The sequence below is a fragment of the Aquarana catesbeiana genome, linkage group LG01 (assembly GCF_042186555.1).
Source record: "Aquarana catesbeiana isolate 2022-GZ linkage group LG01, ASM4218655v1, whole genome shotgun sequence".
NCBI lineage: Eukaryota > Metazoa > Chordata > Amphibia > Anura > Ranidae > Aquarana > Aquarana catesbeiana.
In genome coordinates this window covers 718,678,921-718,705,230 of record NC_133324.1, presented here as the reverse complement: position 1 = coordinate 718,705,230, position 26,310 = coordinate 718,678,921, and the positions used below count along the sequence as shown (strand labels likewise).

General features: G+C 41.0%; 1 protein-coding gene across 2 annotated transcripts in view; it reads left to right on the top strand.

The window, feature by feature from the left end:
• Positions 1-23,388, top strand: part of SETD7 (SET domain containing 7, histone lysine methyltransferase) — an 88,435-nt gene extending 65,047 nt beyond the window's left edge. Inside the window, exons 8-9 of one of the 2 annotated variants that reach the window (XM_073604001.1) lie at positions 2,955-3,171; positions 21,418-23,388. In XM_073604001.1, the coding sequence (XP_073460102.1) occupies positions 2,955-3,135 (181 nt within the window). In that variant the 3' untranslated portion in view covers positions 3,136-3,171; positions 21,418-23,388. Of the gene's footprint in view, positions 1-2,954; positions 7,174-21,417 lie in introns of those variants that run through there. The other variant, XM_073603993.1, reaches the window with a different exon arrangement.
• Positions 23,389-26,310: the final 2,922 nt, after the last annotated feature.

Sequence of the window (26,310 nt, the reverse complement as noted above, 5' to 3'; positions counted from 1 at the left end):
ACAATGTGCAAATATGAATATTCCTCCTTTAAAAGAAGTGCTGATAGTGCAAACAAAGTCACAAAATTAGGTGCAACGATGAATATCAACCTTCCTCCTTAAATACATATGCAGTGTCCCCAAGTGCACAAATAATCCACGTTGTCACCAACCGTGCACTGCACCACCACCTCTTCACCAACCGTGCACCGCACCACCACCTCTTCAATGCACTCAACCAGATAGATGAAATGTATAAGCAAATAGACATCCAATCAGGTGCTGTGATCCTTTCTCTGCATATAAAGCTCACACTATGGAGCCCACACTGAAAAAGGATATAGTGTAGTATTTTAGTAACATATGACCAATAGTACATAAAATAAGCAATCCACATGGAAAGTATATAAAGATGCAATAAACTCCCTCCAGAGGCTGCCGATCCAACTCGTGGACTCGGCGGAGTGAAGTCAGCACATACAGGCCCCAACCAACGCATTTCGTGTGCACGCACATTCTCAGGGGATCTGTGAAATGCGCAACACAGCATTTTATATTCATAGGGCATACTGAATAGTAGATGGAAGTAAATTTTTTGGATACTTCAAGATTTGTTCAGATTAATAGGAGTAGGCTACAAATAATTGAAAACAATGTGGAAATATATGATTTTAAATGTTGCTCATATATACACTTAAAGGGGGTGCATCTTAGGTTTACACCACCTTTAAAAATTTTAGGTGGTGTAAATAGCGGGTGCATTATAGGCTACCCACCTCTAACCAGCAATGTTTAGGGGTATAAATGGGGATGTATTTTATGCCACTTGCCTTTGAGGAGGAGGTTCATGTAAATTTTGCTCTGGATCTTAATATAAGGAATATAAGTTATACAATTTGTATCAGTGTGTGTGGTTTTTTTTTTTTTTTTTTTTTTTTTTTTTTTTTTTTTTAATTTTACACGTACATTACTGTTTAAAGGGTAAGGCCACCAAAAGTAAGTGTAATGACACAACATAAGACAAGTGAGAAATGTTCTGGATTCACTATGGTGTGAATGATTTTTTTTTTTTTAATCGTCATTTAGTGACAGTTGTTGCGGTTTCCCAATTTTGTGCTAGAAACCATAGACAGTAAGATTTACGTATTTGGGTGAATGCCTCTAATTTCAGTATATCACCTTTATTGGTACCTAGGGGGAAATGACAGTTGAACTGGGAGAACCATCTGTCCTCCCAGCTCCATCAGGGTGGACTCACATAGGCAAAGACTAAACAGATACAGAATGTGTGAGAGAATTCATTTTCACAGAGTTGTTTCAGTGAAATTATGAAATTCTATATGCATTCTATTCTTCTAGCTGGACAAATAGAGAGGTGTAATTCAGTTTGTTGAGTAATTTTTAGCTGGGACTACAACGGCGTAGAGTTAGACAGATCTAGCCATGTCCTGCTGATAACTGCTTAGCATTGTTTCCTCGCTTGTCCAGGTATACAAATTAAGTGAGCAATAAAGTAAGGTTTACATAGACCCTTCACTGTAGTGCTAGTGTTATCAAAATCTTTGCTTGGTATTAAATTTGATATTGCATCATTGCTGCTTGCACTGGGGGTGGAGGAAGAAATCTCTGCAATGGGACCGCCAAAAACCCAATAAGTCTTCACACGTAATTAAAAGGGAAATAATGAAATTAAGTGTTGTCATAACACCAATAACCATAAAGTGCATGTAAGTGCTTAAGAACAATCCATCGCGCGTGTGTGTGTGTGTGTGTGTGTGTGTGTGTGTATATATACAGGGGGTCCCCGGGTTACAAACAAGATAGGGACTGTAGGTTTGTTCTTAAGTTGAATCTGTTTGTAAGTCGGAACAGGTACATTTTTTTAAGTGTAGCTCCAGCCAAAAAAACTATTTTTAAGCTTTTTGGATAGCATAGGGAAGGGTTAACACCCCTGTAACATTTGTTTTGCTGTGTCTGCCCCTGTTCAGAAGATTTCACCTCACTTTCTGTCCCAATGACAATTGGATTTTGAAAATTTTGGGCTGTTGTAGAAACAAGGATTGGTGATAAAGCATCAGTGGAGGTACCTTTTCCCCATAATAGCTCTTACAGGAGTGAATTTCCCTTCCTATGGGTAGATTTCCTCTCACTTCCTGTTGTCTCCCTCCGTTTGTAAGTAGGAGTCGTTTGTAGGTCGGATGTTTGTAACTAGGGGACCCCCTGTACCACAAAAAGTGATGATAATAAATGCATAAATAAAAAACAAAGTTCATAAAGTTTGTGCTGTCATGCAAGAAATATTTTGCAAAATCCAAAAATATTGTACAAAAAATGTAAAATCCCAACTGCAATGGTGATGTTGAAATGGTGCTCCACACCTGCACTTCCTGTTTCATTACTGCTCCAGGTTATCACCCAATTATGCTCCACACCAATGTAAAAAAATGGCCTCTTGCCAAGCTTGAAGACCTATTACAGGGTATGACGTCTCAGTAAGAACACCCCTCACTGTGGGCATGGAACGTAACTCCCCTTATTATCAATTTGATGATTTTTTTGTGGTGTATGTGTATATACACGTGATGAATTGTTCTTTATGAATTTCTTAAGGACTTTATGGTTATTGGTGTTATGACGGCACTTAATTTCATTATTTCCATGTGATTTTAATTGAGCATTTAAAGCACCGTTAATGGCGGTGCAATACTTTTTTTTTTTTTTTTTTTTTTTTTTTCTTTTTATATATGTTTTGGTATTGATATATGCAATACAGTGAGTGCAGCTTTTAATAACGTCAAAGATTAAAGTATCTAGGTAGTTGCACTTGGCACAGATAGTAGTATTTTTTTAGCAGTCTTCACGCTTGCCAAGATCTGACCAAATTTTAAAGGCCTAGCCCTTTAAAGTATCAGATTATTTTCACAGGAATAGGCTAATTGTGTTTTTTTTTTTTTGTTTTGTTTTTTTTTCTTTAGGTTTGTCCATCCAAGATTTGGACCTATTAAGTGTATCCGAACCATTTCGGCTGTAGAAAAGGATGAGGAACTTACTGTGGCCTATGGCTACGACCACAACGCTACAGGGAAAAATGGTCCTGAAGCTCCTGAATGGTACCAGCAGCAGTTGAAGGCATTTCTTGTGTCTCAGCAGATGTGATCAGCAGCACTATTTCACCTTTTTTCTGTGCTTTGGGTAACTGGATCTATGCATAATGTTTCTATTGAAGATTTCTGAATATTCAGAGACTGCTCAAGTACACACCTAACTCTATCTTATATAATTTTTCTTGCTGGTAATTTGCCTTGTAGTTATTAAACCTTAGCATTGTGGCTATGTTGTATAAAAACGGAAACTTCTATTTAACAAGTAGGGAAATGAATAGGTATCAGGTAGGAGTCTTTTTATTTTTTAAGTCTCTTTCACAAGCACCAAATAAATATAAGGAGATACGCCAAGTTGGCTGATTTTCCTTTTGAGATGTATGCATAGTAAGGCCCAAAATAGACCTTTCTGTGTACATGCCTTTGTGTTGGTTACAAGGAAACTAGACTTTGATCTTGTGCAATATTCTAGTATAACTGTTGCTGTTCCTAGAATTGACGTAGCTAGCTATAATTTTGCTCCAAGTTGCTCTTGATTTACTTTAATGCAATTCTAATCCAGTCAATAACATGGAGTTCATTTTAAGTGCAACATTAGGAGATTCTAAACCTTATTTTGGAGCTGATTTATAGAAGCAGTGGCTGTTGCCTGTACCGACCAGTTGGATTCCATGTTTCTTTTTCCTAGGTTAGAGAAAAGTTGGCTATATATTTGTTGATGTCATACCATGTGTTGAGGAATAGCTAGTGGCGGCTGGTGGTATTTTTTTTTTTGGGGGGGGGGGGGGGGTGGCGGCAAACAACCACCCCCCTGGGGCGGCTGGCAGCACTTAACCACAACACCCCCCACGCCCGCCGGCCGGTCGGCCCGGCACTTATCCCATCTAAGTGGCGGGCTGCGGGAAGCGGCTCCTCTGCTCCTGCTCTGTCTTCTCCATCATGGCGGGTTTCGTGAATCTCCTCCTAGGCGCTAGGAGTCCAATAGGATTGCCTGTCCTTTCAGCCAATCAGGTGACGGGTTTCAGACCCGCTCCCTGATTGGCCGGTAGGAGGATCAGTGTTAGAATAGCGAATATTCATTCACTATTCTAACACACCTGGGTGGGCTGTGAGCACACTCTGCGCCCAGAGCCCACCCTATTTTAAAGCCTTTAGAGCAGGGTGGATTTGATTTAAATCAAGTCGATTTTAAATCATGATTTAAATCTCTAATAAAAAGGCTTGATTTAAATCAACTTTATTTTAAATCATAATTTTTAAAGAGCAACTGTCATCTCTGTCCCACAGCGGCTCCTCCTCTGACTCCCCAACAGTCTCATTCACTTTAATGGGACGTCAACAAGGTGAGGGAGGTGGCGGGAGCAGGTGAGTGGATGCCTGAAATGACAGGTGCTCTTTAAATGTAAGGATTTATTCTTGCTGGTAGTTAGAATTTTTAATATTTGCAAACAAAATGAAATTTAGAATAATAAGCCATCAGGTTAGTAAAACAGCGATATCAGAACCGATTCAATCATACAGTTTGTAGTGTACATAGATTTGCAAAACAATGGGATAAATGAATATTCCTCAACTTTGTTTTATCTCATGGTTACTGTGAAATTGTGTGACTGCATCAATGCAGCGCACGTTATCTCGACTTGCAGAGCTTGGATATATTGAATGAGTTTACCAAAAATGTAAATATTGCAGAATATACAGCCCCGTGCTACATAACTAAGCTCCATTTCATGCTGAATAAACTAAATTAATGTATCTTTAGATGGATTTTTACTCCAAAAGCATTTTATTAAAATAAATTTGATAAAAATAAAAAAAATAAAGATTTTTTTATCATTGATTTATATCCACCCTGCTTTAGAGTCTCTGGCTCTAATCAGTGCTTCAACCCCCCCCCCCCCCCCCCCCATTGTAATTCATGCGCCTGGCTGGATGCATGGATAGGGGAGATTGCGCCCTCTGTACGGGCCGCCACTGGGAATGGCTAGTTAAAGCCTGGATAGCACAGCATCTATTACCTCCTGTTTTCTAGGATCTCCTCGCACTGTCACCTAGTGTATAACTGAATGCTGCTGCACATGAACATGACGTCACTATGCGGTATGTTTCTGTAGTGGTTTCATATATAGTACATAGTCATTGTTGAGGCCTAGCTAGTATAAGCTAAGCCTTTTTGTATTATCCCAATACACCACAAGATGCCATTCCAATAAAGTTTAGGCAATGGTGGGGTCACCAGACAGTTTTTTTGCTTATGGGCCAGACCCAGCTGAAGAAGGCATTGTCACTCTGTTTCTCCGCAGACAGGAGCAGCAGTCTTGCTTTACTGATTCTAACTGGTAAAGTAAAATGGTGATGCTGTGATGAAGCTATATTATGGCATTTTGAAAAGATATAGGTGTTTGGCATTATAGACTGGCATTCATTTTGGCTGTGGCCTGTATACGTGTTATGTTTATTTAGAGTAAAAGATAGCAGATGCATTCATCTGGGGATGATGGTTTAACGTTGCACATCGGTGTATCGCAATATGCCGTAGACATGTTTTTGTATGCTGTTTATGCAGCTCTTATTCTAATGCTTATACAAGCTGTTTTTTAACATGCAGTGGGCAAAACAGAGCTTAATAGCTTAAGCCAATGTGGCAAGTCTCCAGACACTGCATGTGTAGCTAGCAATAATTTGAAATGGAAAATATAGCATAACACTAGACATATATTGTATTTTCAAGATATTTTAGTCTTTAAGTGAGTCAGCATCCAAGAATTGCTGCAGAACTGCTAATACATCTACAATATACAATAAAACCTACTGCTCCTACTATTTGGATTTAAGTCATGGATGTAAAAATAATCCTCTGTCCATGGAAAACAGAAACCAGGTATTCACCTTGAAAGGGCCAGTAAATCTAAAATTTAGTTTAAAAGTACAATACTTCAGTTAGAGGTATGGTATATAGCATGTAATTGTCAGTTCATAGATAAAAGCATAGATGTTTTAAAATAGAACTGATGAATGTAATAAAGTTTTTTTTTAATATGGGTGGAGTGTTGGCCCATACATATTTAAAGTGAAACTTAACCCAGAAGGGGAAATTCCGCTCTTCCATCCCCAACTGCCCCAACCACCACCACTTTTGGACACACTTTTTTTTTTTTTGGGAGGTGGACGATCCAAGCACCCCCGCCGTGCTCTGCCCACAGCCTTCTGGGACACATCACAGATCCCAGAAGGCTGCAGGGCCATTCAGATTGCGTGGCTCGCTCATGTGAAATAGGAAGTTTACTGTGAAGCTGCAAAGAGTCGTAGCTGGCTTCCCTCAATAAGCATGCTGGCGCTGAAGAACCGAAGACCAGCCCGGGTGAGGACAGCGCTGGATCCCTGGACAAATAAGTGTCCTTTTTATTAAATGTCAGCAGCTAAAGTATTTGACTTTTATTTGGGGGGGGGGACTGAAGATCCTCTTAAGTTTTGGTGTAACTTAAAACTATGGAAGGACACTGTTTCCTATTCCTAGCACAGCTGCTCATAATGTACACGAGATCAAAGTGTCTTATGACACAAGTTTTTGATTAGTCACAACAGGGACAAAAAAGAACCTAAATTTGCTGAAAGCACAAAAATTAAACCACTTGAATGTAAATCAAAATGTGTTTACAGTCCCAAAATAACTCACTGTACACAATTTAGCACTTTTGATTGATATTGATTCATTGATATTTATAAACTCTATTAATACTTCTAAAACTGAAATCCAGTATCCAGTAAAAATCAGTATGTTGTATCCCTCTCCAGATAACAAGAGTTAAATGTTTGGTTCGTCTGGAGCACATTTGTCAAATCCAGCTCACCAGGCCTTGTCATGTGGCTCTTGCACCCAGTTTTGCAGCCAGCTGTCACCCTCTGCTCCCGCTCTCTGCTGTTTCTGGTAAACACAGAAGCCTTCTGTATTTACAAGGGACAGCTTTGCTCTCAGCGGCTCCTGGGACTAACCGTGGTAAGGACAGATCTCCAGAATCTGAGAGAGTGAGTGATATCCCTGCGAGGCAGAGCCGCCTACACAGGGGGAGGTACTAGGGCCAGGTAGGAGAGAGAGAGATACAGGGAAGCTTTGGGGCTCTTGCAGGCTTCTTCGCCACTGAACCACTAGTCCCATTAGGCTGCTACTCTTAGCCATTTGTGTAGTCATAGCCTCCCCAATGTCATCATGTACATAAGAAATATGAGGTAGTGAGGGCCCATCCACATACTGGGAGCAGAGGAGAGCAGTTGTGCGGGGGGAGTAAGGCATAAAGTAAATATTCATCTAGACTAAATAAAAAATGCACCCTTGCTATCAGGGGAAGGTAGGGTGTTACAACACACGGCACCACATACTGAGATTTTATGGCTCTCTGGAGTTTAGCTTTAACCTCCCTGGCGGTAATCTGTCTGGCTCGGGGTGGAATTTCAGTACCAAGAGCGGTAACCCCAAGCCAGACTCGGGATCGCATCGCAGCATCCAGGAAGAGGTTACTTACCTTGTCCCCTGGATCCTGCGATGTCTCCCCGCAGTGTGGGCGGCTCATCCTCCGCTCGATCTATCATGGAGCCGGGCTCTGTTCCCTGCGAGCGTTGCGACTCACGGGGACGGAGAATGGCGCCAAATTCTAAAAGTGAAACGCATACTATACATACAGTATACTGTAATCTTACAGATTACATTACTGTATGTAATTATTTCACCTGCCTTTTGTACCTAGTGGTTTCTCCGGTGGCCTGCATGCAGTTTTATATTATAAAAACTGTTCTTTCTGCCTGGAAACTGGAGATTGTCCATAGCAACCAAAATTGTCCCTTTACATCAAAAGTGGTTTTAGAGCAGCTAGAAAACAGCGATTAATAAATTAGAATCACTCGCAGAATTGAGCGATAGTGATTTGTGGGGAGATCCGTCATCAAATACTGAAAAGTAATGACAGCGACAATTCTGCAACTGAGCAAATTTCAGTGTTTTTGATTTGATTACATTATTGAATATTTTTAATTATTATTATATTATTATTTGGTATAATTATAGTTATTTATTATATTATAATTTATGATTTTGTGTTTCAAACTTTATCACACCCGAGATGTCTACTAGACTCTGGTTTGGACAGATATAAATGTGTTATTGCTAAAAATTACAGGCCTACAATTAAAAAATGCCAAATTTCCATGCAAAATAATTGTACCGCTTTCAGCACCTAAAATCCGACATAATCATACCGCCAGGGAGGTTAATGTGTAAGTTCACATTTACAGAAAATCTGTAATGTGACCTTACACTGGACCCCTCCCCATCACCACTGGTCCCGCTGTACCAGAACCCCGCGATTGCCCACTGCCAGACATCGAGAAATGGAAATTTGATCCTCTTAGGGGACTTTAAAGGGGACACCTACTCGTAAGTAATAGAGTATAATAAAGAGTGTAATAGATGTAGGTATGATTGCAAAAGTTTGGGTGTTTATTGGGGTAGTAAGGATACGGGTAAATAGGGGGTACAATAGATGAGGCATGAGGTACAGGATACAAGTTATAAACATGGAAACCCTGGCAATACAACATGCAAAAAGATCCACAATCATGGGACTCCAGGTGTGTATGCAGCACACACCCAGAGAGTACCCGACGCGTTTCGAGATAAAACTCTTCCTCAGGGGTGTCTGATAGGGATCAGCAAGCACAGAGGTATATCATATTATGTTGCTTGGAGGGCATGTGTTACTGCTTTGTATCCAATGAAGCACTCAAAAGAAAGGGGGGGGGGGGGGGGTATGGTTGGTTAGGGGGATAAAAAGACACACCACTGGACCTTCACTGCCAGACATCGGGATGCTGCTTAACCGGTCCAGGGATTAGAAATCCTTGCAGCTTAGTCCCCTATCCAATTTCCTGTAAAGGTCGGCTTACACCTTAAAGCTAATTGTGTTTTAGGTTTACTGGCCCTTTTTAAAAAAAGAGTGCAGTGTTTAATTTGCATCTCATCTCTTCGTACAGAGGCAGGATAACCATTTTAATGCATTCTGTAAAAGGTTTCTGCCTGTTTACAATTTTTAAAATCCTTCATGCCAGCATAGTATATTTATCTCTTGTTTAAATATATGTTCATGTGTTCTATATGAATTGAGTTATGAAAAGGGCATAGATTCATGATTTCTGCATACATAAGCAATGTGCAGTTTACACATTAGCCTTACAGCTGCTAATTTCTGGTTCACAATCTCAGGTCACAACACACCAACAGTGGTCATCTTAAAATATTGTAGCTTTAAGCTCTGTACTGTAAGAGAGCCTGTCGTAAGCTTGCAAGTACAGGAGGGATAAATCGTAAAAGTTTGACTTTCAAGCAGGTTTACACAGTTCTCAAAACGCTCTTACATGCTGGGATTTGCATACGTGTGTTTTATAAAAAAAAAATAAATGGGCATTTATGAATGTTAGCACCATCTGCTTTTTTTCACGGTTTACACCATCAGTTGCTGCAGATTGCAGAATGGTTGTTTAGGTTAGACAAATTGGGGAGGTTATATTCTGTGGAACCAGTCAAAATCCAGTCCATGAAAGGCTGTAGGATTTGAGGCAAATAATGAAATATGCAGTATAAAGCAGCTTACAGGTTAGTCGGCTTAATCAAAAAAGATATTTCAATTTTGGGTTATGATTAAAGGGCAAATCGCTGTCTGGTTTCCTATGCCTTTTGGAAGGCCAGAGGCTTTGGAAGGAAATTGGAATTCAGCTTAGGATATCCCGGTTTAGTGTCTTTAGGTAAACCTTAAGAGACAGAGTGAGGCTGCCATATCTGACCTGAACATTCAAACTGCTTGTTTTGTTATTCTGAACCTCAGGCTTCATTATTTTCATTAACCTGGAGTCAGGTTAAAGTCAGAGGTTTTATTTGCATACTTGTTCTGGGTTAGTGAATTAGTGAGAGTATTGAAGGAAGAAGGCCAGCATGAAAGTCGGTAAGTAGCATTAGAAGAATAAAAAGCCTGTCATGCCAGCCTCCATGTTCCTGTCAGAGAAACTTTCTATCAATGACTCTGCAGTGGCTGCAAACACCGAGGGTGTCTAGAGGCATTTGATTACCTTTATTCAGTGCCTGCTGATTATAAAATATATTACCAACATCAATGGCTAGCATCGGGGCATCATTGGCAGATATATTGTTGGTACCACAAGCTGGAATCCTCATAATTCTTGTGGTAGAGAAGGCTGGCAGCACCGTTCAGCATCAAAGTCCAACTTAAAAATTTGCAGCATAAATTATTTTTGCCATTACGCTGTATCTTTGTGTACATTGGAATATGTTCATTTAAAACACAACTCCAGTTTAGCCATTGTAGGACTGGCATGTTACACCCTCTTCCTCTCCAGGCAATTTTTCACTTTTCAGTGTTGTGATAGTTTGACTGACAATTACTCCGCCATGCAACACTGTACCCAAATAAATTCTATATCATTTTTTGAAACAGAACTGGTGGCATTTAATCCCGTTCAACAGCAATGCACATAAATGTGGAGATAGGACAGGTGGGTCTTAATGCCTAGCCACCACATACTTGCATTGCTGTCTTCTGGACTTGCTCCATAAACGCCAACCAGATCTGTGACTGAACTGTCACTGACAGTTCACAATTTAATTATCAGCAATCAGCAGATGGTAGTACGGGCTCCTGATGTTGGCCCTGTGCAAAAACAATCACCATGCTGCATGAGAGCTATTGTCAGCCATACAGTGCCTTGAAAAAGTATTCATACCCCTTGAAATTTTCCTCATTTTGTCATGTTGCAACCAAAACCGTAAATGTATTTTATTGGGATTTTATGTGCTAGACCAACACAAAGTGGCACATAATTGTGAAGTGGAAGGAAAATTTACAAATGATTTTCAAAATGTTTTTACAAATAAATATGTGAAAAGTGTGGCATGCATTTGTATTCAGCCCCCCCTTAGTCAATACTTTTTAGAACCACCTTTTGCTGCAATTACAGCTACAAGTCTTTTTGGGTATGTCGTTACCAGCTTTGGACTTAGAGTGACATTTTTACCCATTCTTTGCAAAATAGCTCAAGCTCTGTCAGATTGGATAGAGAGCGTTTGAACAGCAATTTTCATGTCTTGCCATAGATTCTCAATTGGATTTAGGTCTGGACTTCAACTGGGCCATTCTAAAGCCCTGTACACACGGTCGGATTTTCTGACGGAAAATGTGTGATAGGACCTTGTTGTCGGAAATTCCAACCGTGTGTGGGCTCCATCACACATTTTCCGATCGTGTGTACACAAATCCGAAGTGTCATGCATGCTCAGAATAAATTAAGAGACAAAAGCTATTGGCTACTGCCCCGTTTATAGTCCCGACGTACGTGTTTTACGTCACCGTGTTCAGAATGATTGGATTTTCCGGCAACTTTGTGTGACCATGTGTATGCAAGTACATACAAGTTTGAGCCAACATCCGTCGGAAAAAATCCATGGATTTTGTTGTTGGAATGTCCGATCAATGTCCGACCGTGTGTACAGGGCATAACTGTAGCACCCTGATAGTAGGCAGGCTTGCTAACAAATTTAGCTTGCTGGGTGGTAACTGAGAAAAAGCCAGTGAATCCCCTAACTCTGCATTTGATGCACCTCTCTTCTGTCACTAGGTGGCATTGTTTCCTGTGGCAGTAGAATGATATGGGCATACGGAATCCAGACTAGGAGTGAATAGGTTGAGCCAATCGGCAGGGGTCTCCTTGGTCCCTTGGCCTGCTGGGAGTGCCTATTTATTCGGAAGGAGTCAGGTGATCGGGATTCTGTGCCCCCTGGACGGCTGTCTGGATGGACGTGTGTCACAAGGAGCACCTGGCTGCTAGGCTGTCTGAGGCCTATCCAGGTTTAAGAGAGGCAGCCGCGGGGTTGGGGCTTCAGGCTGGAAGCCCAACCAAGTTGCAGAAGTTCCGCTGGAAGGGGGAACTGGATTTTTGCCAGCGGTGAGGGAGAAGCAGTTGCCATAAGGGGCGACCACTCCTGTGGCCAGGGGCAAGTGATGATCAAGGCCAGAGGTAAAGGGAGGAATAGTTGCCAGCAAGGGACAATCATTCCTGTTATCAGAGACCAGTGTATGAATGTCCTGAAGGAGTACCAGACCAGCCTTTTTTACCAGCCAGGGACAGTGAAGTCGGAAAGCTACAGCAGCGTGCCAAGCCAGGGGCCCAGCAGGTTGGTGTGGGTGAAGTTTAAGGAGTTTACAGCAGGTTAGCTGTGGAAGAGCTCAGGGGATCCAGTGACGTCTGGGATCTTGAAGTCTAGTTAAAGATCGGGAGCTCAGCGAGTGAAGATCTACAGTAAGATACTGTGAGATGTGCAAGATCTATAACTGGTTAATGTTAGTTGCGTGTATGGATCTCCATTGACTGTTCAGAGTTCAGTTGCCATAGGAGACAGCAGTTCTACAAATACAGTTGCTGCATCCAGCTTAAAGGCACTCTACTTATATAGCTATCTGCCTATTATTCTGTCTCGAAGTCTGCCAATTACTATTGCATCTGCCTAAGGGTGTCCTGGCCCTAACCCTCTCTCCCCCAGTTCTGTATAAGAGACAATAAATCTTTCCTTGCATTCCAAAAAGTGACTGGTGCCCATGTTCCCAGCTTGCAGTACACCCACCATGCCTAATAATCCACACTACAAGGAAGGATGTCAGCTCTCCCTGATTCTGGAGGTCACCATTAGTCCTTAGGAGGTCGGGGATGCCGCTACAGAACACATGAATATGCTTTGATCAAAACCATGCCATTGTAGCTCTGGTTGTTTGTCCTGCTGGAAGGTGAACCTCCACCCAAGTCAAGTCTTTTGCAGACTCTAACAGATTCTCTTCTATGATTTCCCTGTATTTGGCTCCATCCATCTTCCCATCAACTCTGACCAGCTTCCCTGTCCCTGCTGAAGAAAAGCATCCCCACAACATGATGCTGCCAACACTGTGTTTCACGGTGGGGATGGTGTGTTCCAGGTGATGTGCAGTGTTTTCCGCCACACATAGTTTTGCTTTTAGGCCAAAAAGGTAATTTTTGGTCTCATCTGACCAGAGCACCTTCTTACACATATAAAAAAAGATGAAACGCTACCTTAATACCACACATATAATGTTTACCTAGCAATATAAACAGTATGTGCACAACAGTGGCCCCTAGTGGGAGTAATAAATATGACACTTGTGACTTTAAATATACAAGACAAAGTGGACAACAGTGGCCCCTAGTGGGAGTAATAAATATGACACTTGTGACTTTAAATATACAAGACAAAGTGGACAACAGTGGCCCCTAGTGGAGGTAAAAAAAATGACACTTCTAACTTTAAATAAACAAAACAAAGTCCACATGATAAGTGCAATCTTCTTATGAACAGGTGCAATCTGCAAGGTATCCAACCGTGAATAGATGGCAAGTTAGTGAGAAACACCAAGTGGACCCACTACCTGTCACGCTATGCGCTAAACTCCCAGATTGGCCCCCAAGTAGCACCTTCCCTTCTTGGGGTCACAATCCAAGAAGACTTTTTAAACTCCCATCCATGGGCTCCTGCAGGTGTAGTCTCTCATAAGTGATGGCAACATAAGGGTAAAGAGAGAACTAACATAGCGTAGTACTGTAAACATAATGTATTAAAAAACATACAACTGTTCCACTCACAATGCACTGGTCCTGGTGCATACAGGTGATGAACTTAGGCATATGCAGATCAGTCCCTGGGGTCACAGAATCGTCTGCAAGTCCTCGGCCCTGCTACCCTCCTGGGTGATCATATGCTTCCTAGAACAACGCAATAACGTCACAAGCACTGGCTCTGACGTGTTTCGTCACCGCACATGTGACTTTATCAAAGGGTCCCTTTGATAGCCACATGTGCGGTGACGAAACAAAACTTTTCTGACTTTGTTCTGAATTGAGAACTATGGAGAAGTAACTTGGCCTTGCTTACTCATGTACTGAAGAGGACTTCCGGATAATGAAAACAGGCTCTTCTGTCGCCCACCTAAAACCCTGCGGATGTTTGAGAACAATCTCTGACCACCATTAGTTAGTTGGTTTTGCTCCCTTGCCACACAGAAGCTCATCTTGATAACACTAATTTAGGCTCCTGAAGTTCAGATCCAAGCTACTAGTGCATAAAGGTCTTTGGGGACCTGAAATTGTAGATGCTGACTCTCAAATGAGAATCTCTTGATTTTTTTTTGGATTTTTTTTAAAAAGGGAATGAAAAATTTGGAATGTGAACGTATGCATCCTGCAAGTCTATTGACAGGAGCCAGTTGTGGGTTAAAAACTTTTATTTATAGCAGCCATTTTGAAGCTTCTTACTAAAAGTGCGTTCCTAAAAAGAAAGGATTTAACCTCTTAAGTCTATTATCATCCTGTATTCACCAATAGATTTTTGAACCAAGAGTAAAATGAAAGCCTAAGCTCTTTCTTCTGGAGGAACTGAAATGATTGCTTCTGATTTTGATATTGACGTAAAAGCACTATATGGCTTAACTGCTGCCCTAGCTGTGGAGTAAAGTTTCTTCAAATCTTTAAAATATTCACAAAAAAAGTAACTCCCGCTTAATACTTGAAAAATCTTGCTGGAGGCACTGGAAGATGGGCAGACTCGTTTTAAGTGTGTAAAAAGAAAAAAACTGAAAGCAGACTTGATAAAGCCAAGTAGGGATGATCCGAACACCCCCCCGGTTCGGTTCGCAGCAGAACATGCGAACAGGCAAAAAAGCTGTGCGAACACCGTTAGTTTATGGGACACGAACATGGAAAATCAAAAGTGCTAATTTTAAAGGCTTATATGCAAGTTATTGTCATAGTGTTTGGGGACCTGGGTCCTGCCCCAGGGGACATGTATCAATGCAAAAAAAAAGTTTTTAAAATGGCTGTTTTTTTGGGAGCAGTGATTTTAATAATGCTTAAAGTGAAACAATAAAAGAGAAATATTCCATTAAATTTCATACCTGGGGGGTGTCTATAGTATGCCTGTAAAGTGGCACATGTTTCCCGTGTTTAGAACAGTCCCTGCACAAAATGACATTTCTAAAGGGGAAAAAAAGTCATTTAAAAGTACTCGCAGCTATAATGAATTGTCGGTCCCGGCAATACACATAAAAGTCATTGAAAAAGCGGCATGGGATTCCCCACAGCACATTACCAGGCCCTTTGGGTCTGGTATGAATATTAAGGGGAACCCCGAACCAAAATTAAAAAAAAAAAATTTGCGTGGGGTCCCCCCAAATTCCATACCAGGCCCTTCAGGTCTGGTATGGATTTTAAGGGGAACCCCACGCCAAAATTAAAAAAAAGTGTGGAGGTCCCCCCAAAAATCCATACCAGACCCTTATCCGAGCACGCAACCTGTCAGGCCGCTGGAAAAGAGGGGGAGACGAGAGAGCACCCCCCTCCTCCTGAACCGTACCAGGCCACATGCCCTCAACATGGGGAGGGTGCTTTAGGGTATCCCCCCAAAGCACCTTGTCCCCATGTTGATGGGGACAAGGGCCTCATCCCCACAACCCTTGTCTGGGGATCTGCGGGCAGGGGGCTTATCGGAATCTGGAAGCCCCAAAGTCATGTCATGCATTGATGTGTATAGTATAAATTTACATAAGTGACCCTCGTTCCCCAGGGGGAAGAGGATGCTGAGAGATGGCATACTAAAAACAAATCGTTGATTCCAAAACCCAGTAACCTTTATCTGAGGCAGTAGAGGAATGGACAGAGAAAAAGAAGCCAACATGCACTAGCAGTAGCGCCCTACCATAATTCTCAGCATGCATTTAAACCTAAGTGTATACCAAAACACTCCTACCCAATAGTGATGCATTTTCGTTCTGAAACCAACAGCATACATGACTACAAGGAAATGGCTACCAGCAAATTCTCAGTGGCAACATGTGTTCCAAATACCGTGCAGTGACGTAATTGATCAACAGAAGTAGCTGCCAGAGAACTCTGGAATGCCAGATCAGCTCCAAAATTTACATCACCCATGGCCTGGCTAATGGGGGAGGAGGAAAAGTTAGGGATAAGACAAAGAAAGTGAAACGGGTGCTCAGTTCACACAGCCCATAAGACAAGCAGCATTTGTGCTAAATTAGGAATTATACTTGCCTTATTATCACAGGAGAGATAGAACCCAGATGGAGTGTCGTAGATCATCACAGAAAAAAGAACTATGCATGTGTAAAGGTAAGGCAGGTTGCAAGTGAAAAAAAAATATATTTATAGAAAGAAAAGTATTTATTTCATATACTTTATTCTGCACTTTTATTTTAGCTGCATTTTTTAAGTTTGGTTATTGGGTCTTTTTTACAACTTTTTTTTTTTTTTTTTAACCATTTTGACACATTTAAGACTCCCTATACCGTGTAAGTTGACAACCACTGCATTGGTTGTTTGAGAACTGAGACAGTTATAACCACAGTGTGCATGTGATCGTAAACGGAATGTAAATTTAAAACCCTGCACAAAACATGTTCAAAAATTAACATCAATTAAATGTTTCTCTAAATTGAGCTTTCTTTTTGTAATTTGTTAAATTAGTGGGTTTAGTTCCGCTTTAAAACTGAGACCATAGCTCTGCGTATGCTCATTTATAACTTTTGACATCTAACCTCGCTATGAAAGGCAGTGTCGTAAATAAAAGGACAGAAAGAATTTTTAGCAATTATATTTCCTGTTCTGCATTGCAAATTTATTGAAAAGTTGTAGTTTTATACTGGAGTTTGCTTCTTTACTGGTTCTAGCTTAAAGGGCATTAAACCTAAAGCACAAAATGTATTTAAAACGCCAAGTAAAGACATAAAATACCCCAATTTGTTTGATGCTTGTTCATTGGTAGCCTGTTTCAGCAGGTTCAGATTACAAAGGCAAGTTTGAAATACCAATAACACTTTCCAATGAATTTAGGGGAAACAGAAGCCTACCTACCAGGCACACTGTACTGTACTTACAGCCATTTGCTAAAATCATTTAAGTTCATTTTTTTCCTCATTATTGTACACACAGCACCCCATATTGGCAGAAAAACACGGAATTGTTGACATTTTTGCAGATTTTTAAAAAAAGAAAAACTGAAATATCACATGGTCCTAAGTATTCAGACCCTTTGCTGTGACACTTATATATTTAACTCAGGTGCTGTCAGTTTCTTCTGATCATCCTTGAGATGGTTCTACACCTTCATTTGAGTTCAGCTGTGTTTGATTATACTGATTGGACTTAATTAGGAAAGCCACACACCTGTCTGTATAAGACCTTACAGCTCACAGTGCATGTCAGAGCAAATGAGAATCATGAGGTCAAAGGAACTGCCTGAAGAGCTTAGAGACAGAATTGTGGCAAGGCACAGATCTGGCCAAGGTTACAAAAAAATTTCTGCTGCACTTAAGGTTCATAAGAGCACAGTGGCCTCCGTAATCCTTAAATCGAAGACGTTTGGGAACGACCAACCCCTTTCTAGAGCTGGTCATCAGGCCAAACTGAGCTATCGGGGGAGAAGAGCCTTGGTGAGAGAGGTAAAGAAGAACCCAAAGATCACTGTGGCTGAGCTCCAGAGATGCAGTCGGGAGATGTGAGAAAGTTGTAGAAAGTCAACCATCACTGCAGCCCTCCACCAGTCGGGGCTTTATGGCAGAGTGGCCCGACGGAAGCCTCTCCTCATTGCAAGACACATGAAAGCCCACATGGAGTTTGCTAAAAAAAACACTTGAAGGACTCCAAGATGGTGAGAAATAATATTCGCTGGTCTGATGAAACCAAGATAGAACTTTTTGGCCTTAATTCTAAGCAGTATGTGTGGAGAAAACCAGGCACTGCTCATCACCTGTCCAATACAGTCCCCACAGTGAAGCATGGTGGTTGCAGCATCATGCTGTGGGGGCGTTTTTCAGCTGCAGGGACAGGACGACTGGTTGCAATCGAGGGAAAGATGAATGCGGCCAAGTACAGGGATATCCTGGACGAAAACCTTCTCCAGAGTGCTTAGGACCTCAGACTGGGCCGAAGGTTTACCTTCCAATAAGACAATGACCCTAAGCACACAGCTAAAATAACGAAGGAGTGGCTTCACAACAACTCCGTGACTGTTCTTGAATGGCCCAGCCAGAGCCCTGACTTAAACCCAATTGAGCATCTCTGGAGAGACCTAAAAATGGCTGTCCACCAACGTTTACCATCCAACCTGACAGAACTGGAGAGGATCTGCAAGGAGGAATGGCAGAGGACCCCCAAATCCAGGTGTGAAAAACTTGTTGCATCTTTCCCAAAAAGACTCATGGCTGTATTAGATCAAAAGGGTGCTTCTACTAAATACTGAGCAAAGGGTCTGAATACTTAGGACCATGTGATATTTCAGTTTTTCTTTTTTAATAAATCTGCAAAAATGTCAACAATTCTGTGTTTTTCTGTCAATATGAGGTGCTGTGTGTACAATGAGGAAAAAAATGAACTTAAATGATTTTAGCAAATGGCTGCAATATAACAAAGAGTGAAAAATTTAAGGGGGTCTGAATACTTTCCATCCCCACTGTATATACATGGATGGCAGAAGGAACATAAAAAATTGTCTGATTAAGGTATTTTCATTAAGCAAAACTTCTGGATCAAGCTGGGGGCCGTGCTAGTAGAGGCATGAAGACTACATTCATGCACATGTATGATCTTCCCACAACTGCTGTCCTCCTCCCAGTGATCTCTTATAACCGCCTTGAAGGGCATGGCAACTTCCTGAGTATTGGGTCAGACATGTGGAACATTTGGTCAAATATATAGCATCATTAGGGAGTGAGGGCATGTGAGCCTGAAATGGTGTGATGGGTTTTGTTCCAATCCATACACAACCAACATTAAAATGACACGTCAGATTGCATCCTTTCTGTAAACTGGTTTATGTAAAGATTAGAGCTGCATGATTAATCATTTAAAAATCGCAATCTCGATTTAACCCTCTCATGATCTTATTCTGGCATTTCCACGATGAGAGAGAGCCTCCTGCAAATGTTTATCAACATTTCTCCGTGCTGGGAGATAACTACAAACATTGTAACATTTAGTTCTTTTAGATCAAAGGGAAGAACTTCGGCCTGCAAATGAGGTCAGTTTAACCATTTAAAGACTAGGCCTTTTTCTGATGCTTGGTGCTAAAAATTAAAATCCGTTTTTTTTTCTAGAAAATTACTTAGAATATATATATATTTTATAATATTTTAGCAGAGACCCTAGAGAATAAAATGGCGGCCGTTGCAATATTTTGTCGCACTGTATTTGTGCAGTGGTCTTTCAAACGCAAATTTTTTGGTAAAAAAAATACACTTCAATGAATTTTTAAGAAAAACTAAACAGCAAAGTTAGCCAAATTTTGTTGTGAAAGGTGTTGCGCCAAGAATCGTGTTCTTTATTCTAACCAAAAAAATTGTGATTCTCATTTTTTTCCAGAATCATGCAGCTCTAATAAAGATTTATTCAGTACTTTTTAACAATGACATGGTATGCGTGTTAGTGCGCTGCAGTGACATTCATCTTGATTGGTACCCCAAAGCACCTGTATTGCAGTGCATGTTGATGCACTGCCATGTATCGTGGTGTATACAACTTTTTTGTGCATTTTTGGTGCTACTAAATGCACCACACAGATGGAATAGGCTCTCAAAAACAGTCAAGGGTGAAGATGTAATGGTTTCCTGTAAGACAATAGAGATGCTATAGTAAGGGCTTTTATTAAAAACACACATGACTTCCTGTTCGCCATTAGAAGCTCATTCACATCAAACTGATTTTTTTTGTTTTGTTTGAGTGGTTCAAGGTGTGCATTTTATTTCCATGCAAATAATGTTCACCAGCTGATCTCATTAGCGCACACCCTACATCATTCACCCTCAGCTGGTCAACCCCTTCCTGTGTCATGACCTCTAGTCTGACCGGAAGGTAAGGCAGAAGTAATGGAGCAGTGTGTTTTAAACCGCTATGAAGAGAGTTAGGTAAGCCGGTGTAGCGGTTAATGGCAAGCTGTTTAATTTTTGCTAAATAAATACATTAATGCTATATTGGTACATAGGTGAGATGAAATTTAGAGGAAAAAAGTGAACAAGGTGAACCTAGCCTTTTAAGGTAGCTTGTGTTTTATAAATCGTGTCCCTATTAATGCCTTTCAATTGACCAAAAGTCTGAAAAGATTTGTTGACATGAAGCAAAAACCTTGCATTAAAAAGAAAAGGGCCTGTTCTCCTACAAATGCTATTCCAGTTTTGGTAGAGTTTTTGCTGGATTTGCTAAAAGCTAGTTTGTTATAGCTTCTGGAGTAATAAGCAATGGGAAATTAGGTTCTTGTGTTCCACGTCTGCTCACGTGCAGTGACTTTTACCTGTATATTTGGTTTCCATATCCTGGAGATTTTGGGATTGAGGCGTGAAGGGGAACTATGGTATATCTTGCCACTGGAGCTTCTTGTGCAGTGTAACTATATTTATAATATGCTGACAATATCTAGGAATTATTGATCAGTTTTTTGCTACCATTTTGCTTGCTTTTAGAGTTTTTTTTTTTTCTTTTAAAGCGGATCTTCACCCATTTTTAAATCAGCATCTCGGTGGCTTCTAAAAGCAACACCGAGTGCCATATGGAGCTTTTTTTTTTTTTTACCTACCTTACGTTATCTGTCTTTCTTTTTTTCTGTCCCTGCGGCTGTGGGCGTGGACTTTGCGGGTATTGACGTCATATCCTTCGTTCCCCGCAATGTCTCCTGGGATCTCATTGTCTTTCATCCCAGGAGACATTGCGGATAACCTCCGCCAAATCTCGTGAGACTTTTTGGTTGCCATCACAACGGGGCGGGAACTTCCGACGACGACGCCCGTTGTCATGGCAACCCAGAATCAGACGGCGATGACACTGGGCATGCGCGGGAACGAGCGGTGAATGCTGGGAGGACAGCATTCACTGCATCCCGGAATTTCGTGCTTGTGGGTTTCAAATGCCCACAACGAAGATGGGAACCGCTGTCTGTGATTTTTAAAAGTTATTCTTTGTAACGAAATCGCCCACAATCGGACTTACTTCACAGAACATGTGAGTAAATTATCATGATTAGAAAAGTTTCTGAATGAACTCCTAAAAAAAAAAACCGTTAGATGGGTGAAGATCCGCTTTAATAAGGATAGTTAAAAGTGATTAGATTAGTAGAAAACTCCAATTATTTATGCCAACAGTTGTGTTGTATATAAAAGATCAAGCAATTCTGTATCAATTTAGTACTTACTTTTTTTTTTTTTTTACTTTTTTCCAGAAAACCTTTTGAAGTTGAAAGCAATTGGATTCATGCAAATATACTATTTGCTTTACCAGTTGATTAAAACAATAGAATTGATTTGTTGAGTCTCTAAAATATTAGTGTGTGGCCAGAAATCTCAGGAGCAAGTGAACGACTTGGCCCATGTAACAATACCTGTAAGTGAAATATTCGTTTTTGGTGGAAAGCGAAAATTACTGGGTAACAATGGCCTGTAGAAAGGTGATGGATTACATTTTAGACACTTTGAAACCGCACATACGTTTACCAAGAAGTACTAGTAAAGGTGGGAATATGCATAGGATAAACTTGGTTTTGTGAAAATGTGCCTTAAGGTGACAAATGTTCACAAGTTTCAGGGTCTGTTTTTACTGTGTTTTGCATGTTGATTTAGGATATGAAAACAGGATGGTAAAAGCACTTTTTTTTTTTTTTTAATAAATCTTGCAGTAGAGAACATGTGATCATTCTGGTCAGTAGAACACACAAACTTTTTATATAGTACCATTTTACCATAGCTAATAATGTCAGTCATTTTATTTGAACTGCCAAAAGCTGTATTGTTTTAAGTTTTGTTACTTGTATTGGAAGAGGTTCTTTAGGTTTTGGTACCTACCTTTTTTGTAAGAGGGTTGTCTTCTCTAGCACCTAAATAATAGATAAAGATTACTTTGCCCTGTCAGTGCAATACAAGAATAATTAGCAGCATTTTTCAACTGCTGCCATTGTGCTGTGAACAATTTTTTGCGCTCATGCAAGCTTGTTCAGTAAACCTTGCAAGGAGCAATGAGGGGATTTACTAAACTTGGTGCACACAGAATCAGAAGCAGCTGTGCATAGTAACCAATCCGCTTCTAACTTAAGCTTGTTCAATTAAGCTTTGACAATAAAACCTAGAAGCTGATTAGTTACTATGCACATCTGCACCAGATTGAGTGCACCAGTTTTTGTAAATCTCCTTGCAAGGTGTTCAGTGTTATAACTTCAGCTTGGTTCACACTTCCCCGACCTGAAAATCATGCAACTATGCCAGGTGACTTCCTGGCGATTTGAGTACTGCTTTATGCAGCTTTCAGGGAATGCCTGGGTAATCTTCCTGTAATGTCAGATCTAAATCACATAAATATAGATGAGAAACTGACTTGGAGGCGACTTAGGAACCGACTTGGAGGCTACTTCTAGTAAAGTCTATGGGCACAAGTCAGATAGAAGTTGGCTTGAAGTAGTACAGGAACCTTTTCAGAAGTCAGCGATTTCATTAGTGCTAATTAAGATAGCCATCATTGACTAACCTGGGATTTCACATGTCACGCAACTTGGGGTCTCGCAAGTCGGATCCCAAGTCGCAGCAATGTGAACCGAGCCTTAACTGCCTGTGTGAGCTCATTTTCACCGAGTGCATGACTCCTCAGAGCACCTTATCAGAAATGTGCATTTCTAAAGTTAGATCCGTAAAAATTGATTGTCAGTTTCTATGGGTAATATAGCAGTTTGCTCCTTGTGACAGTTTTACTTGAATAGGCCTGAGGGTGTAGATGGTAGACATGGACTAGCTCTCCCATGGAGAAAACGCCAACCACTTCTCTGCATTCATCTTTTGGGTGTAGCTCATGAATTTTTTTTTTTAATGACTTTTCAGTGCGTAGCAGAGTTGTGTAAATTTGGTAGATATGAGTTAATGTAAAATGAAGATTTAGTTATATTTTTATATATAACCTTGGTCTTTCCACTTCATCCTGGCTAATTCACTTGTGAACTACAGGGCAGTAATACTGACAGTGCAGATTTGTGATGATTGCTGTAGTAAGACTTGAACTGACTGCACATCTTTGGTACATGATATGCAGGGCATATTTTTAAGATGGCTTACCTGGAAAAATACACTTTGTTCTTGTAAGTCTATAATATAGAGAAGCAAATGTACTCTAAACAACCTTGGTATTAATTTGTAGCGAATACGATTTTACATTTTAGGATACTAATAAGGTATATTTATCTGTATTAAACAATGCATTAAAGTACTCATCTGACTCTTGTGTTTATTTCAATAATTCTATAATAACCACCATTTTCAAATGAGATACATACACACATTGAAGGAAGTCATTCAAGAGCAGCAGAGTTCCAGAAACCTTTTTGATCTTTAATCCCCTTTGCTTAGGCTCTCATGTAAATAGCCAGACCTGAACCTATACTGTGGCATGTGACTTGGGTAATTACTGCATTCATTTGAGCTTAATCATATTGGAGTTTTGTTACATGGCAGAGTACCATTAAATGGCACAGTTCATAGGCTATAAACTGCACAGTGCCTACTGTATGTTGCTTATGTGCAGTTGCCCTGTGTAGCCTTTGCCAATAATACTAAATTTGTTCATAATTACCACCAGCTTCTACTTTATAATCCAGTTTCCATTTGTATTTTTAAAGAAAATTGTGTAATTCTTTATAAGCAGATAAATAAATTAAAAAGTGTTTAATTGGCATGCAGCAAATGGCAAACTCCCAAGTAAGATCAACAACTTCTGACACCATTCTTCTGTGAAATGAGCTTGAAGCACAAAAGAGATTATATTGCGAGCGCACACACAGAGGAATACACTCCTTCTCTCCTAGCAAAGAAAGGATTGTTTAGTTTACTCACATATGTATACCCTGCTGACAAGCAGACAGACAAAGCTGGGGTTTCTAATTAGAGAGTTCAGCATGCTTTACAGTTGTAAATGCGTGAACCCTGTTAGTTGTTCTAAAGGCTAAAGGGGTTGTTGTTTGCAGGGGCGTTGCTAGGGAGTGGCTTTTGGGGCTATAGCCTGGAATCTGGAGCCCATAGCCCCGAGTCTCATGCTGCAGGCTCCCTGCCTAACCAGCGGGTTGCGGCTGCTGTGGCGGGCAGGCTGGCTGCATGAGAAAGGGAGAGGAGAGGAGAAAAGCGGGCGGACGAGCAGAGATATCTCTCTCCGCCCACTCCACATCAGCACTCTTCAGAGCCTGGCCTCTTCAATCTGAGAGCGAGGTGCGGCGAGTGGCAGAGAGATGACATCATCTCTCACTGCCCGCCACACATCAGTGCTCTTCCACCCTCACAGCACGGTGGAGTAGAGGTCACGTGCTTCCTGTTATTGTGGAGCTCCACTTTGCAGCCAGACCCCCTTGCTTCAATGTCGGAGGTGCGGCGGGGAGCAGCGAGATTACATCATCTCTTACTGCCCGCCCCGCATCACCGCTCTCCTGCTCTCTCTAAATGGACCAGTGCTGTCAGCCTGCCACCAATGCAGCCTCAATGCACATTTGGTGGAACTGGCTGGCATGGCAAGTGACAATCCACATCTGGTGGCAAGTGACAATCTGCAAATGGTGCCAGGAGACGTGGCAATTGACAATCTGCAAATGGTGGCAGGTGACGTGGCAATCTGCAAATGGTGGCAGGTAACGTGGCAATCTGCAAATGGTGGCAGGCGACATGGCAAGTGACAATCCACATCTAGTGGCAACTAACACGCATCTGGTGACAGTGGCAAGTGACAGACTGCATCTGGTGGCAGGAGATGTGGCAAGTGACATGCCCAGGGCTCCCACTGATTCTGCAGTATGGTGAGTTGAACCACTTTACTATATATTAGAATGTAAAAATAGAAACAATGCACTTCAATCACCCTGACACCATATCACCCATGGTGCCAGGATGATTGAAGCTCTAACATCAGCCATCGCCCGTGAAAAATTGAAAAGCAGCCCCCACATACACGCACGTTCAAACTTGAAAGCATGCTTCGGGGCATCTACGCCTGAAACCGTTGATTGTGAGACGTTACATATCACTTCACAGGCTTCACTTAACACTAAACTGATAGGGGGCTTTTAAAGCATCCCCTATGGAAAATATAGGGTACGAAAGTTTGCCGCCATTTTACACACGCATTCAAATTTAAGGTTTGACATGAGTATCTATTTACTCTGAGCAGCCTCTGTTTTTATATTTTTCCCAAAAATTGGGTAACTTACTGTGTTTTTGTGCCCCATTAACTTTAATGTGTGTGTTTTTTTTTTGTTTTTTTTTCTATTTTTTTTTTTTACTGAAATTTTGTGTTTTCTGGACCTCTGCGGTAGTATTGTGTGACTTAAAAAATTGGAATTACCACTATTTTTTATTTTCTAGGGTGTCTGCATTCAACAAATATATCATTTGTAAGTTTAAAATAAAACTGGCTTCTAACTTTTTTAGCTGGCTCCTAGAGTCCAAGCAAATCTGTCAAACCCTGCCTTAAAGTGGATGTAAACCCGAAAATTGTATTTATTTCTTTTTTTTATGTCAAATATAGAGTATAAGATTTCCTATCATTTGAGCCCAGTCTTGCCACACAGAGTTAATCCATCTCTAAGCAATCCTCTTTTATTGTTCAGTGAGATAAATCTTGACAAACAGAGAAAAACTTTGTCAAATCCTCCCCCTTGCTGTGAGTAACAGGTGATTTACATATCTCGTGCACTAGCCTAAGACATGCATTATTTTTTAATTCCCTCCACTCCTTTCTTCAGCAGCTCTGCAAGGATTGGCTGTTCCACACCTCAGCATGATTTGGCATGCTGAAGTCATGTGGTTACTTTCCTGTCTTTTCACTGGATGTTAGAGATCATAGCAGAAGTTCAGTGTAAGAAATATACACAGGAGAAAATGCATATTGACAAGGGGAGTGTAGAGGTGGGCGGGGAGTCTACTGACATCACGACTCCGCCCACCGAGCTCCAGACGACAGACCCACCCACAGATTGTGCAGTTTTTCGGGTCTAATAACAGAGAGGGGAGACATTTGACAGGTAAGGATACCTGCAGGAGGCATGTATATCCTTATAGATAACCCCTATGTTTATTTTAGAAAAAAGTGAACCTTA